Here is a 16,404-nt window from a genome sequence, read left to right as displayed (position 1 = left end):
TTAGCATGTATATATACACTATTTCAATCATAGTTTAGTTACAGTATATTAAGGAGATTTAACACCATCAGACTTACCCAATTTATTACTGTGTATGTATATTGTTTACATACATGACACCAAAGTTCATAAAACACCATTACAATAGTAGCTTCAGAGATCTAAGTTTTAAAAGGTACGTACTGTATTTACAAACTAACCAACAACAAAAATAAACAACAAATTTCATGTAATGTTCATGCTATGACATTAAAACAAGGACCTCAAATTCCATGCTTTCCAAAAGTGTGCAAGCTTTGTTACTTAACTTCTCACCTTTATTTTAACCCAGTCTGATTCTTTTTCACTTAGTCCATATGCAAGTAGTTCCCCATTTTCAGAGAAAGAGCTAAAACTTAAAGCAGTTGTTCCATCATCAGAAAGTTTATTTGGGTCCAGAAACATACGTGCTTCCCCATCCAAACTCTCCTGGACATATATGACACTAAAACACCACAAACAAATGTAAAAACATAGTTACTAGTTAATGAGACAAAAGTCAAATGAAATAAATTTGATACATGTGATTAAGATACGAAAAAAATCTATGAACTAATTTCTTTTAATCACACATTTGCTCGTTAGTTTCTTTGTTTAAATACTTTACTGTTGTTCCAATGTATATTATTTACTTAAATAAAGTTGTTATAAAACATTCCATCATTAATTATTCATTGCCTTTACTTGTTCCAGAAGAATTAAGAAAAGCAATACTTTAAGTTTAATGCACTATGTTATCATATTTTCATTGAAAACCTATATCCACAAGTATGCTCTATAACTTCAATGTTTTCATGACAAAGTAATGTCTTATGTTTTTTTTCGTTCTGTCTTATGATGTCATACATTCTTTAAATATCTCATAATTCAGAGGAATGCTTTAACATGTTCTTATCTCTGCACAAATCCAAATGTTAGTATAGCAGAAAAGGATAAAGCATCTTAATATGAAATATCACCACAAAAAAAAAAAAATCCAGAAACAATGTAGTGCATAACTTTCTGCAATATTTACCTAAAAGAAAAATCACAATCTGCTTAGAAAGTTCACATGATGAAGAAACTCAGTTTTACAGCCAAGAAGAAGCCTCAATGGCTGAATGAAAGTTCATCCACAATATTGGAAATATTTGAGAAGTTAATAATAACTAATTTTTTGAACATTACACGAAACTCTTTATATACTGGATGTTAAAAAATGAAAACACTCCCACGTGGATTTTAAATAATTTCCCATTTCTTCACATTTCTCAAGCACTTCTACCAGTAATGTAATGAACAGAGTGGAATCTATAAGATGATGACCAGTCAAATAAAATGTGTACCATAATGTAAGTAGCAGATGAAATAAACAACCAGACACTAAGAAATCACAGGCTTAAATAAAGGGAAGTTGAAGAACAAAAGAAATATACCTGTGTGGAAAATAGAAAGATATCACTTCACTATTATCACTACTAGAACAGTTGTTATTAGTATATCTTTATAGGGGATTTGTTTCTGGAAACAATAACACATCGCTAGACTATACGTGTAGTCTAAGCAAGTCATGAGTTAGCAAAGATCCAGTACATGTTCTATACCAAGATTGAGGTTAGACTGAAGAAACACAATAGCAGAGAAAAAAATAATAACAACAACAAATACATAAATAAACACAAGACTAGAACACCACATTTGGCAGCTTTGCAGTACTCAATCCAATTTTCTGTGAATATCAAATTATAGTGGAAGTGAGGGGAAAATGACCCAAAAAACTGAGGAGGTACAAAACTGTGGGAACTACGTTTTACATAAAATGTATATAACAAATGTAAAACTTGTTATTACCACTCTTAATATTAATACCTTCTGTAGCATTTCCAGTGTATTATCAGTTTACAATATATTTTAAATGATCATTACTAAATTTTAAATTGTGAATTATTTTACTCTTGCTACAGATTCAATAAATTTAACCAAAGCAATCAGTTTCCATAATATGTAATGAAAGTGAGTGTTCTGAATGAAAAATCGTTTTCACGTTTTGATTAAAAATGCCTTTCTTAATCTGAAAATTGTCAAATTTAATTAACATAATTTGTAAAACCTCCTAAATATATACATATCTGTCACCTATTATGCAGTTGGTAAGTTGGACTGAGCTTGCAACCACCATAAAAAAAAATATGAAATAAATTTAAATAATGTTTTCCTTTCTAGAATGGCTATAGATTGTAGCAGGAAAATATGGTTGTTTAACCTTAATAGTGTAAAGCTCTTTAGAATATACAGTTTGTTTTCTACTTAAAGTTGATTGTTTTAATACCCTTTCACCCTCTTTCCATGAGAATCTTTTTCTACACATCCCGAGGTTTTAGTAAGTTACATTGAAATTTTAATCAAACAGTTTTCTTTTAATGGTATGCTAATAAATACATCATAAAAACATAGCTAATGATCCATATTTTAATAGTACACAAGTTTTCAGTTTTTAATTTTATAAAATAATATTTTACAAAATCTTAAATTTCCCTTAGCATGACGTTTTCTCTTTAAGCATTCCCTCTTCTCTAACTTATTCAACTCTCCTCCACTAGAAATAACATTTAATGTCAACTACTCATTATAATGTTGTCATCACTCAAAGCAAAATTTTTTATAGCCTTCAATCTCATTTGATTACAGAATCAAATACAAAAACAGACCACTCTCGCAACACCTACCTGCCACATTCTCTCTTTTAAAAATTCCTAATAGTTCTCTCCGACATTTAATACTCAGTTTATAACTAATAGAAAGCTAAGTTTTTACTCCATCAAATAATGTATTATATTACTGTGTGAAGAGTTGTCAATTTCACTTTCAGTTCAAGCTTTACTCCCACAAGAAACATAACAGCTTAGATAATATTTAACAGTTCTTGCTGCATAGTTAGAAAGTGAGAAAAATATAAATAGTTATGGAACACCATTTTCTGCAGGCTACTGTTCTGTATTTTTTGGCATGTTATATGATTAAATAAAAGTTATTCAGTGCAGAACTACCATTAATATAAAAAGTTGGGTTAATTGTCATCAACAGTTGATAGCAAAAGAAACAAAAGGACTCAGTTAAGTAATTCAGTTTTTGTTTTCATGTGTAATCTTTGCTTATTATTATAAAAGTAACTAAAATGTAAAAATAGGAAACTCTTTAGGTTAGTTAAGATTAGATTAGGTAATATCTTTTAATTCAATACTGTAATGTGAGCTGCATGTCTGCCAAGTGATTTACAACTTATAATGGCATGATTAGTAGTTAAACATGATTCTAAGGGAAATATAAAATTAAATTTATGTACAGAAAGATGTATACAGTTGTGAATAGTTTCATATTACAATCTGAAGTCATTCCAGAAAGAAAAAAGAGGTAATATATTGTGTTTTTTTATTATAGTTATGATGTCTCTTAAACTGACGAGCCTTGTAGACTGATAATAAAATTAAGGTAGAGAAAATAATATGCAGATACCAATACCTCATGAGAGGGTATTGAATGTATTTGAATTAACATGTATGATCCACCATGTCCTATACACTCTTCATCCAGGAACACATCCTTACTTACCCACTTCTCATTGTGGAACCATCTTTCTCTAGTTAGGATCACTTTCCTACCACATTCTCTCCCACTCAGATGTGCTGATCTCATTTTCTGCCTTGATATCTTACACATTCCACACATAAGTGAAGAGTACACTTGGCTCAGAAGTAGTGCAGTTCCCCTCTTCAGATACGACTCTACCATCTATGGAGGTATCCTACACATGCTTTTGGGGAGAATATACCTGTTCTTCCCTTGCACCAGTCTCTTCTCTTTTTCAGTAGGTGATTCTAGGTTATCTTGTGAGTAGAGGGAAGGACAATATCAGAAGTTAAAATTTTCCAATACTGAAAAAACGTATTTCCGATAGGTACTTCCCTTCATTTACACTTCCCACCATTCCTCCCCACACACTTCTAGTGTTTCTGTTTTCTACCAAACTTCAAAGTGATAGTTTGGTAGAAGTGCACACAAGGAGTCATATATCATATATGTATGTGTGTTATGTTCCTTTTGGTGGACAGGTGATGTATGCTGACTTACAAGAGGCATTTTGGAATCACTTGATTCCAATAAGAAGAGCAAAATGCTTGTGACGTGCAAATAAAGCTTTCATGTGGGGGGCAGCAATGAAAGAGAATAGCTGATGTTCTGTGTGGATGGAAAAACCATATCAGAACCCTCTTTCTACACTGTAAGCCCACAAACACACTACTATGCCATTGGAGGTCAGTTGTTTAGTGAATAAGGTCCAGTTTATCCTTCTACTTTAAACATTATCACCCAATTACTCTTCTTAAAGACAGTGAAAACCCTGGATGACTCAAGAGCTCACTGCAACTTTTGATGCAAGTGTAAGACAAGACCAACATTGTGTTATTTCTAACAAAGGTATCAATGATAATGTTCATATTTGCATTCATCTTTCATGCTGTACTACAGTCAATAAGAAACCCATTAAAGCACATGTCAGCAGCTGCTTTCATCAGTGTTTCTAATGAAATAGCCTTTTTTCCTGGATACAAAACTTACCAACTGTTTTCACACTCCAAGAAGGATACAGCTGTAAAGTGTTACAGATTTGAAGTTGTTTGACCATGGCTGCAAATGGGACATTGCTAAAATCATACATCCAGTTGCATTCAATAGGGCAGTGCATTTTGTAACTGCTGTAGGTATGGTTGAATTTCATTTATATGTTTTGTTTTACATGACAGTAAAACTTACAGATTTATAAAATTAACCATAAACAAACCTTTGATTTTGAAGTCCAGTGTTCATACTGAAAAAATACCTCGATCCTTTTCTGGCAGGGCAACTGTATTTAGGGTAATTCCACAATTCAGTCAACCTTAAAAGAACAATTTCAAAACCATCAAATCAGTGTTATATTATGAAATATGAAACAAGACACTTGTATACAAGCTGTATTAACATTAAGATAATTCACAATGTTACATAAAAATCAGTTTTCTCTCTCTTGTAACAGGCTATAGCTTTAACAGTACAAAAATAACTTACCAAACTGAAATCACTTACTTGCTGTACAAACTATCTTTTAGAGTATGAGACACATTTATGTATGCCACAATAACAGAAACTGTTATAATTCTACCTGTATTGTCTAGTCACTAAGAAAATTCAGGTCCTGTGGTACAGAACAATGACCTATCTTTGCTACTCTCTTAGTTAAGATGTCAATTTTCTGTTTTTTTTCAATTTGTTTTGGATATAGAGTTGCTCAACTATGCAAAATAATTTCTCCTTACTTCAGCTGAGCATAGGAACCAATTTACTTGTATTCATTAGAGATATCTTATTACAGGAAAAATAGTTGTGATTTTACTAACAATGTTCTAAAACAAACAAGTGTCTTTTCTGTCAGTAATTATATAACAGGCTGGGGCTTTTCCATCCATGTTCAAGTGTTAATAGTTCAGACAAACAGAGATGTTCATCAAGAGCATAATGACTTTAGTTATAATATTGTATTTTGGTATTTAAAGCCAGACTATCCCTTCAGATACTTAAGCTAAGATTCATTTAGACCAATGACAGATTTACTGTCAGCACTTCTTATTGCCTTAATGTTTTTCCTTTTACCTTATTTTAAACAAATGGTTTTATTTTCAAACATTTTTTTGTGTGTGTGGAGCTCAAAGAGAGAATAAACAGATATATTTTTTATAAAATCTCTTCATTGCCAGTTCCATATATTTATTATAAACACAAACCTTTGTTTTTATTTAATACTGTATTTGTTTCTGACTGTTTTGTAAAGAAGGATTGTCATCTATCATGCATGCACATTCCTCCTGGAAAAAACTCAGTTGGATCTCAAAAAGGCACAAACCAATACTCTGTGAAATGGTATTCCCAAGATCTATTTAGCAAACCTTACCCATTTACTACAAGGAAAATCTATTTTATGGAAAATGCCATAGTACATTATAACATTGTACATATACCATAACACTAACAAAATAGAATGTTTCAAGTACATCCTGTTAAACACACACTACCTGTGAGGGGTAATGTGAAAGTCCCTATAAAAAATTTCATGCAAGAAAATGTCCTGCTAAACATACATTACAAATGAGGTGTAATGCACAAGTCTCCACAAAACATCCACTAAAGAAAATGTCCTATTAAACACACGTTACATGCAAGTTGTAATGTACAAGTTCCCACAACAAATTCACTCAGGAAAACATCTTGTCAAATACAAATGCAAAGCTAAAATTCCTGAACATTGTTCTTAAAATAGGCATAAAACAGTGAAATATACAAGTTTTGTTTTGCCAAAGAATGATAAAAAAAAAGTATAGATTTCTCACCTTTCCTTTAGTGCATTTCTTACTTTACAAGTTTCTAGATAAGGAAATGTAATGGCATTCTGTGCATCAATGAAAGCTTTAGTCTCTTCAAGGTTTGGATCCTCAAGCCAACGATATGGATCTGATACCTGGAAGTATGTAAGCAAGTATAACAAAAATTGATTTTCACAACATTTTATGTCATCAAATATTATTGCAACCTTTAAAAATGCATACAACCTCTCCATAATGAAAAACATTTTTTTAGGAATCTTATATTTAATATACCCAATTTGAGGTTATTTACTGAAGTAAAGAACTTGTTTTGCAAAATGCGACTGCATTTTGACAATGAAAAGCCAGGAAGAATTACTAGATAAGAAGTTATTACTTGTTACCAATATCTTCAAAGACAAATATTTTAATAATATTAAATTCTGTTTAAAGCAAGTTATCTATATCAATAATAACTAAAATTCATCCCAGTAATAAACGTTGTTAGCTAAGAATATGCAAGTTCACACTTGTAAATACATCTTGATCAGTCAGGTACTCTCAATGTTTGCAATATTTTATGTAATCTCAACAATATCTCACAAGATTCAGTCAGCTTAGGAGATTTACACTGTACTAACAATGCAAAATACTTTATAATAAGAAGAACATTACAAATAGATATATTAAACACTAATAAACATTATCAAGTACAAAGAATATCTCACTTAAACACACACAAAAATCATGAAGAATTTCATTAATAAAAAGATTTTATTCATTTTTATAACAAAACTCCAGGCCTTCACAAATCCCAGGGCCCAGGTGGCCATGGTGACTAAAATTTCTAGTGGCACCTAATATATCCTCACATTTTATTTGTGTGCAGTTATGTGCTTAATTTAATTCAAATCTAGAACAATTCTGGACTCTTGGAAGTTTTAAATAATTTTTTTCATTCTTTGAGTTCTAAATCAAAATTTGTTTTTAGGATTTTAATGATGGATTCACAAAACTTCATGTTTGTTTCAGGAATGAAATGGTATGATTGAAAAACATGTTACTAATTTCACACTATTTTGTTTTTCTTCTTTCTCTCAACCCAACCAATCAGTGCAACATGTTTAGATTAGATGGGACCAAAGGGTACTTAGTTCAGGGAGCACAGATAGTCCATTGTATAGTTTTGTGTTTAATTGCAAAGAAACCAAATCAAGGTTAATTCAGTCAATACTATCAAAAGTTTGTTGATAACATGGTTGTTAGCATGCACTCACTGCTGTGAAAATAAATAAATATATATTTCCCAGTACAAACAGAAGTAAAGTTAAGCACATTTAGCTCAAGTTTTTGAGCTGTTTCCTAGATCTGAAAATGATTATCAAGGCATGTATTAATCAAAATATTTATTTTATAAAACCTGTATAAATCAAATCATCATTATTTTTCACTTTAAACAGTTTTAATTTTTGTGTTTTAAATGTTAAACTAATAAGCATGAGATTGTGAACAAGGCAATTTACACTTCCAGTGATATTTTAAAATAATTTTATAATTACACTTGTATGAAAAATATATCTAAAATAAACAAGTTTTTCAGTAACAAGCTCATATTGAAACTTGTGTGTGTAACAAGATGGTTTCTACTGGAATTACATCAATTCCAAAACCTCAGAACTCAAACGCTACTTGATCAATTCCATTATTTATCCATTATTCTATATAATTTTGTTAAACTTGAAACAATCAGTTTATTTTCTTATAATAACTCTCCTAAATGTTCATGACATTCTTTTTACCTACTTGAGATGTCAAACTACTCTAAAGTTGTAATGCCACAGAAAATGGATAACTGAAGCAATTTCTTTGAATTCAATGACAATGAAAACAAATTTTAAAAAAACCTTATAAACTAGTATTTTATTTATTGCCTTCTATAAAAAATATTCACAACCATTACTTAAACAATATTAAATGTTATTCATGAGATATAACCACAATGAGTTTAGGTTTAATCAATTCATAATATAATAAAAAACTTAATACAATATAAAACTAAAATCAGCAATTTCCAATCAACATGTAAATTCACTATATCTGTGAAACTTCTGAAATTAATGAACCTTTCTTCATAACCAAATACATAATAAACAAATTTTCTGTTTTGATCATAAGTTGCTTAAAATAACAAGATAAACAAAAACATTATATCCTTAAACCCACAAGAAATGAAAAGTATAAAAGAAAGTTTACTACTATTGTAAGTAAACTACTAATACTAGAAAAATACCTATTAAAAATATTTCTAATCTGAATTTTATCAATCAGTTAACATAGTTACAATTTAATTTTAACATGACTTTATATAACATACTACAGTTGTGTAATTACCTTAATTAGCTACAAATATTGAATTCATTGATTGGTGTCAAATAAAATTATCAATTATAACACCATAGAAATTATCACCTGAACAAATTTAGTATTTCTGAATGATTAAATTTCACAAACTGTCCATTTCAGGTGAACAATGCAAAAGTAAAATACAATAATGTACTTATGGTTGGAGAAGTTAAAACAGCACAAATTTATGATACAACAGTTACAAGAAGTACATCACATTGGTATATATAATTACATTTTTTCTTTAAAAATACCCTGACTCCAACTGTCTACTAAGAAATCTAGAATGTTAAAGAATGAGTAAAGTAGGGACTTAATACAGCAACAGGAGTGAAAAGAAAATGACAAATTCCCTCATAGACTTCTTTTTTCAGCTTCATAGTAAATTAAATCAGAACAAAAAAAGTTTTAAACAAAACACTTCACGATTAGGTCAATTCAACAAACACTGACAAGTGGACATATCATATTTTCTACCTGCTTTTAGTTATACAGGAATTATTAAACTTTATGTTTATTTACTTTCTATCACAATTAATGTCAAGAAAAGTGATCAAGTTGTCTTGTTTTTGTTTCACTGTAGTAGGTAATATCTATTCTACTCAAGGGAATATTTTGTTCTACTTCACTTAAGTATTAGAAGGGTCAGTGACTGCAATATCCATTGCTGATCGAATAGATGATGTCTGCATGTAACAGCCAGCAAATGCTGTCAAAGAACAAATAGTCATGTGATGTTCTTGTAGAAAGCTAAATACCCAGGTTTCTTTTAAAAGTTGAAGTGTTTATTCTTTCTAAGTTCCACCTGACTGCCTTAGTTTTTAATTCAGAAGAATTATTTACCAAAAAAAAAGGAAGATGCCAACCCATACAACAGACCATTACAGAATATTGTTTTATTGTCTAAGCAAGTACATATCCCAAGTTTCCTTTTTCTCTGAATACTGTGATAAAGATCATGTACATTTTTCTCAGACATGTTCATTTTTATTCTTTGCTCAACACACCATTAAAACTAAGTCAAATTTAAAACAACACTTCCTGATAAACTCTGCCATTAAAAATTAATTGTTCTAAGACTTATGTGGAAATAAGCTTAACCTGCAAATGCCACAATAAACTTTTAAAGACATGAATAAACTTTCTTCTAACTTTAGGACGTTTTGCAAGAAATGGAGAAAATTTTTGGCCCAAAATAACAAGAATTTCCTCCTCTTCTTCAAAACAAAATATTAAATGAAGTTCAAAGGACTCACTGGACTTCACCAAAATTACATTTAATGTGTTTTTTGTTGTTTTTTTTTACTTTTTATTACCAACAAAATCAAGAATTTGATCTTTTATTTTTTACTGTGACATTCAATGCCAGTAAAATTTGTGTATTAATGTTTCACTCACATTGTAATAACAACATGGCATCTGCTTACTGCACAGGTAAAATCATGATAGTTAATCTTATCAGTTCAATACGTAATAAAATAATTACAGTTGTAGAAAAATTAATAAAGGATATTGTATCAAAGGATTTAAAATTAAACAAAGCCATTAGATTTTATAATAATGCCCACTTGAGTTTGATTGTCACTGAATGTAGGAAGTTACATTACCAGTCCATTTTAGTTCATTATATGGCTCCTTTCAGAAGCCAGGTTGATTCAAGTACCTTTTTTTTTTCAGAAGTGATAATTTAATGTGAGAATAAAAAAATGTTTACTTAATCCAGTTATCAAAACATTTCTTATCTTATATTCCATATTTTCATGTCATATTAAAGCACCAATTAAACTTTTCTTCTATGTTTTTCATTCAGTTGGAGTAGACAGTCTAGTCAGTGAAACTGATTTACAGATTTCAAAAAATCCATCAAAAACTTTGTCTGTTGATCCGCAATTTAGCATAACACTTCATTCATCAGGGATACAAGGTTCGTCTAAATTCTCAAACAGTTTTAATTCCAAGGATAGAGATAGATCATATACAATAACAGGGAAAAAGTTACATTTTGCAATATTTGCATCAAAGAAAAAGTGGTTAATTCATCTACAACTCGTTGTTATATACTTAAGAAAAAGGCTTTTATCAAACACTAATCTAGATAAAGTATATGACTATTTTTTTTCACACTGATGAACATTACTTTTTCTTTCAGTCATACTTGATATAATATTCCTTCACTTCAATAACATCATCTTTTCAACAATTCCCCAACTTTTTTAATCAGTTTTCAATTTAAAAAAAATTATATTTATCTTGAATCATCAGTTGGATGGCCAAAATTTTCTAGTGACTTTAAATTATACATTTATTATGCAACTTTTTTACAGAAATATATTCTACATTTAGTCACTACATTTATGAATTGAGGTCAGATTCTCAGAAAGAGTTCAAATGTGGTTTGGTGTTGGTTTGTTTTGAATTTCGTGCAAAGATTCAAATATGATTTCTAGAAATTAAAACAGAAATTGAAATTTCAAATTGAGCAACAGTTGAATTAAACATTTTTCAAAATTTGACTTTTAGCTGGTTCCAGGTTTTGAAATTTAGTGAAAAAATTCTAGGGTTGGCAATTTTTATAGTTGCAGCTTTTAATAAGCCAGAAGTCCCTGAAAGTTAAAAGAAATTTATCCTTTAGATCAAAAATGCCCTCATTTGATCTTAGTCAAGGCAATAAATATGTCTAAGGACCAACAGGTTTTATGATTATACTGTGCCCATGACACAGATATATGTTTTTTTCACACTATTTGTTTTATTGGTAGAAATGTGCACCAAGCATATTTATAGAAACACCAAGTTGCTGAAGATTCCAAAGTGTAGAAGAATGGATTATATTCAAACACTTAAAAATGTGTATACACAAATATACTTATCCATTGAATTCACAAACCTTCACTAATAAATATAATTAAATTATTGTAACATTATTGCATTGTTTACAGTAGAACTCTGTAATGTGAGCATGTGCATCTGTGTTTTAAACACCATTTAAATTAACAGCAGCTTTAATGTTATCCATGAATTATTCATTTGTTCATTCATGGGGTATTTGAAATGTTGCAGTATATAAATCCTTATGATAAATGTTAATAATGATAAAAATACTTAAATATACATGAAGAGCTTAGATGCATAAGATAATATATGACATTTTCAATAAAATTTAAGTTCCAATGGCGTTAATTAATATGCAGCACTTTGACTAAAAAGGCTTTTGGATGTAAAGTGTTTGATCCAAAAACTCAAAAATTATAAAGTTAGTTTTTCTTAAATTTTCATTTAATTATCTGGAGTTGTTTTTACTTAATAAATAAACTACCTTTTTTTTTTATAACAATTTTATGAAGGTTCAAAAAAAAATTCTTAAAATGGCAAAATTGAATTTATGGTATTTTGTATCTAAGCTCTTCATATTATATATAATTAAATAATGATTTGTCACACTCATATATTTCACTTTATTTAAGAAAAATTTAGATACACATACTATATCATGTTCTATAAATTGGTAAAACTTCTAAACCATAGGATGTGTAACAACGTGGCAAAAGGAATTTCCATTGGTCATAACTATCAGTAAGTATTTCATAAAAACTTAGAATGTTTGTAACTCTCCTGTCAGGGAAACCACAAAAAGCACAAAAGTTAATACCCAATACAATGGTTAATAAGTAAATATATGCTATAAAAATTATATAAGCTTGGGAACAAATGCTTTTGAACTACCATCCAATATGATCAATTCAGACTGAAGTAAATGCAATTAATGAAAATAATCTGTTGTAGCTCAGAGTTCATAATCGTCCTCAGTCAATTGCCCCATCATAAAGTCACGTAGAAACTTATCCGTCTTTTGTGTTTTATTTATTTGTAATTCCACACTTTTTATTTACCATCAATGTACTGACATTCATACGAGTCAAACCAATCCCAATATTTCTCATAGAATATTCAGTATGTGAAATGTTGTAACTCGATTATTTTACTTTTTAGTTAAACTCAAAGCAAATAAAAATTTGAAAAAATTACTCACTTGAACTCCAAAGTAATCTTCAACAATACTTTCATCACGACGAGGTTTGGGATACTGAAATTTCATTTTAAATTTAATGTCAAATTTATGTTTCAACTTGTTCTATTATTATTAATACCAACTAACGCTGCATGGAACACTTTCTAACTTCTAGGCTCAAGAAGTTGAATCCTCCTTTGCTTGCCGAATTAACAACACCGATTAGCAACATTTTTTTAATATTATAATTTGTGTATCTTATTCGTTAATTAAAGAGTTTATCTATGGATAAGGTTATTAAAATTTATTAATTTAAAAAGGGGGAATAGAGATCTTCAAAAAGTTCAGAAACAAATATTACAGTTTTTAAACTTAGAACCAGTATAAGGATTTATAGTTTAATGAAACAATGTCAACACCATATCTCAATCCTTAAATATGGCCAAGCGTGTTAAGGCGTTCGGCTCGTAATCCGAGGGTCGCGGGTTCGAATCCCGATCGCACCAAACATGCTCGCCCTTTCAACCGTGGGGACGTTATAATGTTACGGTCAATCTCACTATGCGTTGGTAAAAGATAGCATAAAATAAATAAACAAACAACCGTAACAGTTTTGCACAGTACTGTATGTTCATTATTAAAAATTGTTAACTTAAAAACTGGGAACAGAGATCTTCAAAAAATTCCGCGACTTGTTTTTGAATTTCGCACAAAGCTACTCGAGGGCTATATGTGTTAGCCGTCTCTAATTTAGCAGTGTAAGACTAGAGGGAAGGCAGCTAGTCATTACCACCCACCGCCAACTCTTGGGCTACTCTTTTACCAACGAATAGTGGGACTGACTGTAACATTATAACGCCCCCACGGCTGAAATGGCGAGTATGTTTGGCGTGACGGGGATGCGAACCCGCGACTCTCAGATTACAAGTCGCACGCCTTAACATACTTGGCCATGCCGGGCCAACTATGAGTGATACTGATAGCGCCCAGGCCGGTTGCGAGTCGGTCATACCTCCAGTGGAAGAATGGTAAACTTAAGTCACGAGAACAAATATGGTCTGTATTATTTCACGTGCAATTTTAAGCATCACGAAACCTGTCGGGTGTTTATAAATTATTGGTATCACAGACTGGGTTTTATTTTTTTATACTTTACCGACTATGGTAACTAATACTCGGCCCTTCCACAATCATTGTACCAGGTATATATAACTTGTAACAAGATGAATTTCAATTATACATCATAATTCTGTCTATAAAATTAAACTAAATGTAGCAGTCTGAATAGTTGGCCTGGCATGGCTAAGCGCGTAAGACGTGTGACTCGTAATCCGCGGGTTCGCGCCCGCGTCGCGCTAAACATGCTCGCCCTCCCAGCCGTGGGGGTGTATATAAGTGACGGTCAATCCCACTATTCGTTGGTAAAAAGAGTAGCCCAAGAGGTGGCGGTGGGTGGTGATGACTAGCTGCCTTCCCTCTAGTCTTACACTGCTAAATTAGGGACGGCTTTGTGCGAAATTCCAAAAACAAACAAACAAACTGAATATTTAATTTATCTTAAAATGTTAAATTTGAAAAATGGAATTCTACAAACTTTTCCATATTTAAAAATGATACAAAAACATCTACAGAATGATCTACCAGCTTTTAAACTTGGAATATACTCTATTTCAGAAAGATTTGTCTACTGTCTAGACTAGGAAATCAAGGTTTCACTGACTTTCAGGTGCCACAAATGCAAAATACGCTCATGAAATGTGAATGTCTAGTTACATTCTTCAAAAACTTGCACTTTTTAAATTATTATATTATACTAGTTATTGTTTATCGCTTTATACCGCACACATACCTTTAAGTTTGTTCTTTTCCTGATGGCTTCAGAGGGGGTGGAACCTGTACGCTGCAGGCTGAGATCATTCCTCAGCTCTACACAAGGAAAGATGGTGGGGACAATCTTGTCTACTACCGATGGTTTTTCAGTCTCAACCTGCATGGCTTGAAAACCACGAAATCCAAAACAGTTGGATCCGACACAAAACATGAGCGTTCAAAGTGATCTTGACAAATCTTTGCATGGTGTGAAGGAGTCCAGTTCTTTTTATTGACCATCCGCACCCACTGTCGCCACCTTGCCGGTTCCTTCTCCATGAACGGAAACGAAAAGAAGTTTTTGCCCGATTCCGAACCGTTTTTACAACCATAAGCAACGCAGTAAACCATGTTATCATAAAATAAACATAAAGTAGCAATATCAAGACAAAAACTAGTCTCACAAAGTATGTAATCCGAAAAAAGCGCAGATAGACTTACATAAAACACCAGCACTGAAAGGAACATAATGGTCGGGGCGCAACGAAGCGTGTTTGGCATCTATTACGTCATAGTTGTAAAACGTCACGGAAACAGCCGAACGACCGAGAGGAACTTGAGTTTGAGGACCCACATATTTTGTTTAATTTTTTACTAAAAAACTAAAGTGTTTAAAAATATGGCAACCACACAGGAATTACACCTAACCAAAGTACACTTTCTAAGGCAATTATTAAAATTGCTGAAAATTCACTTTTAAAATATAAGTACGGAGAAATCACTAAGAGTGAATAAACTCTATTTTTGTTTGCTCAAGACAAACCTAATTAAACCAAAACTGTGTACTCCTGAGAGTCGATAGGCCTTATTCTAAATGAATGTAAAACGTAACTCCTTAGAAAAGAAAGGAAGAGCCTCTGCTAAATGTTCCTCAAAACAAAGGAAAAATGACCATGTACAAAGGCCCGGAATGGCCAGATGGTTAAAGCACTCGACTCATAATCCGAGAGTTGCGACTTCGAATCCCCGTCACACCAAACATGCTCGTCTTTTCAGCCGTGGGGGTGTTATAATGTGATAATCAATCCCATTATTTGTTGGCAAAAGAGTAGCTCAAGAGTTGGCGGTGGGCGGTTATGACTAGCTGTCTTCCCTCTAGTCTTACACTACTAAATTAGGGACGGCTGGTGCAGATAGCCCTCGTGTAGCTTTGCGCGAAATTCAAAAACAAACAAACAAGCAAACCATGTACGAAACGTTAATGTGTCCGCTTTAAGAATTAAAAATTCACATTAAATCTATTCTCCTAAATCTAAAGAATGTCTTAAGGATATCGATAAAACCACAAGTTCTCGACAAGAGAAAGCAGCGATGGGTTATCATTAAATTAGCTGTCACAGAGGTAGTGAAAACCAATAATGATCCCATTTGCAACTATTATTTGTCAAAAAGAAAAACTCAGCTCTCTAACTTCTAACTGTCATTGAAACTCTTAAGTTTGCTACGTGGGTGTGGATTGACTAAATCTGGAAATTCTACAAACAGGGTATTGCGTGTTGAGTTTTGTAAGGCTTAATGTAAGTAGTAGTCCGACATATTGTTTTCAATAAACAGAGTGATTAGTAATACTTTATTCCTTGCCCAAACCTGTTTATATTTGTTTTGTGCATTCATCAGGCCCGTCCGAGCTCCGGCTCAAGATGATCTAAACCAGCTTTATTTGTATACTTGGAAGGAAATGACATGTTCTCGTTTAGTTTGCCTGCATAG

The 16,404-nt window shown here is 31.6% G+C and overlaps 1 protein-coding gene across 1 annotated transcript in view; it reads right to left on the bottom strand.

Annotated features, from left to right (window-relative positions):
• Nucleotides 1-13,050, bottom strand: part of LOC143244334 (prolyl endopeptidase-like) — a 64,238-nt gene extending 51,188 nt beyond the window's left edge. Inside the window, exons 1-4 of the mRNA XM_076488802.1 lie at nt 12,847-13,050; nt 6,441-6,568; nt 4,859-4,954; nt 316-484 (exon numbers count right to left, since the gene is read on the bottom strand). Of these exons, the coding sequence (XP_076344917.1) occupies nt 316-484; nt 4,859-4,954; nt 6,441-6,568; nt 12,847-12,912 (459 nt within the window). The 5' untranslated portion in view covers nt 12,913-13,050. The remainder of the gene's footprint in view (nt 1-315; nt 485-4,858; nt 4,955-6,440; nt 6,569-12,846) is intronic.
• Between the last annotated feature and the right edge of the window lie 3,354 nt (nt 13,051-16,404).

This window comes from Tachypleus tridentatus, chromosome 2, assembly GCF_004210375.1.
Source record: "Tachypleus tridentatus isolate NWPU-2018 chromosome 2, ASM421037v1, whole genome shotgun sequence".
NCBI classification, from domain to species: domain Eukaryota; kingdom Metazoa; phylum Arthropoda; class Merostomata; order Xiphosura; family Limulidae; genus Tachypleus; species Tachypleus tridentatus.
This window is presented reverse-complemented; position numbering and strand designations above follow the sequence as displayed.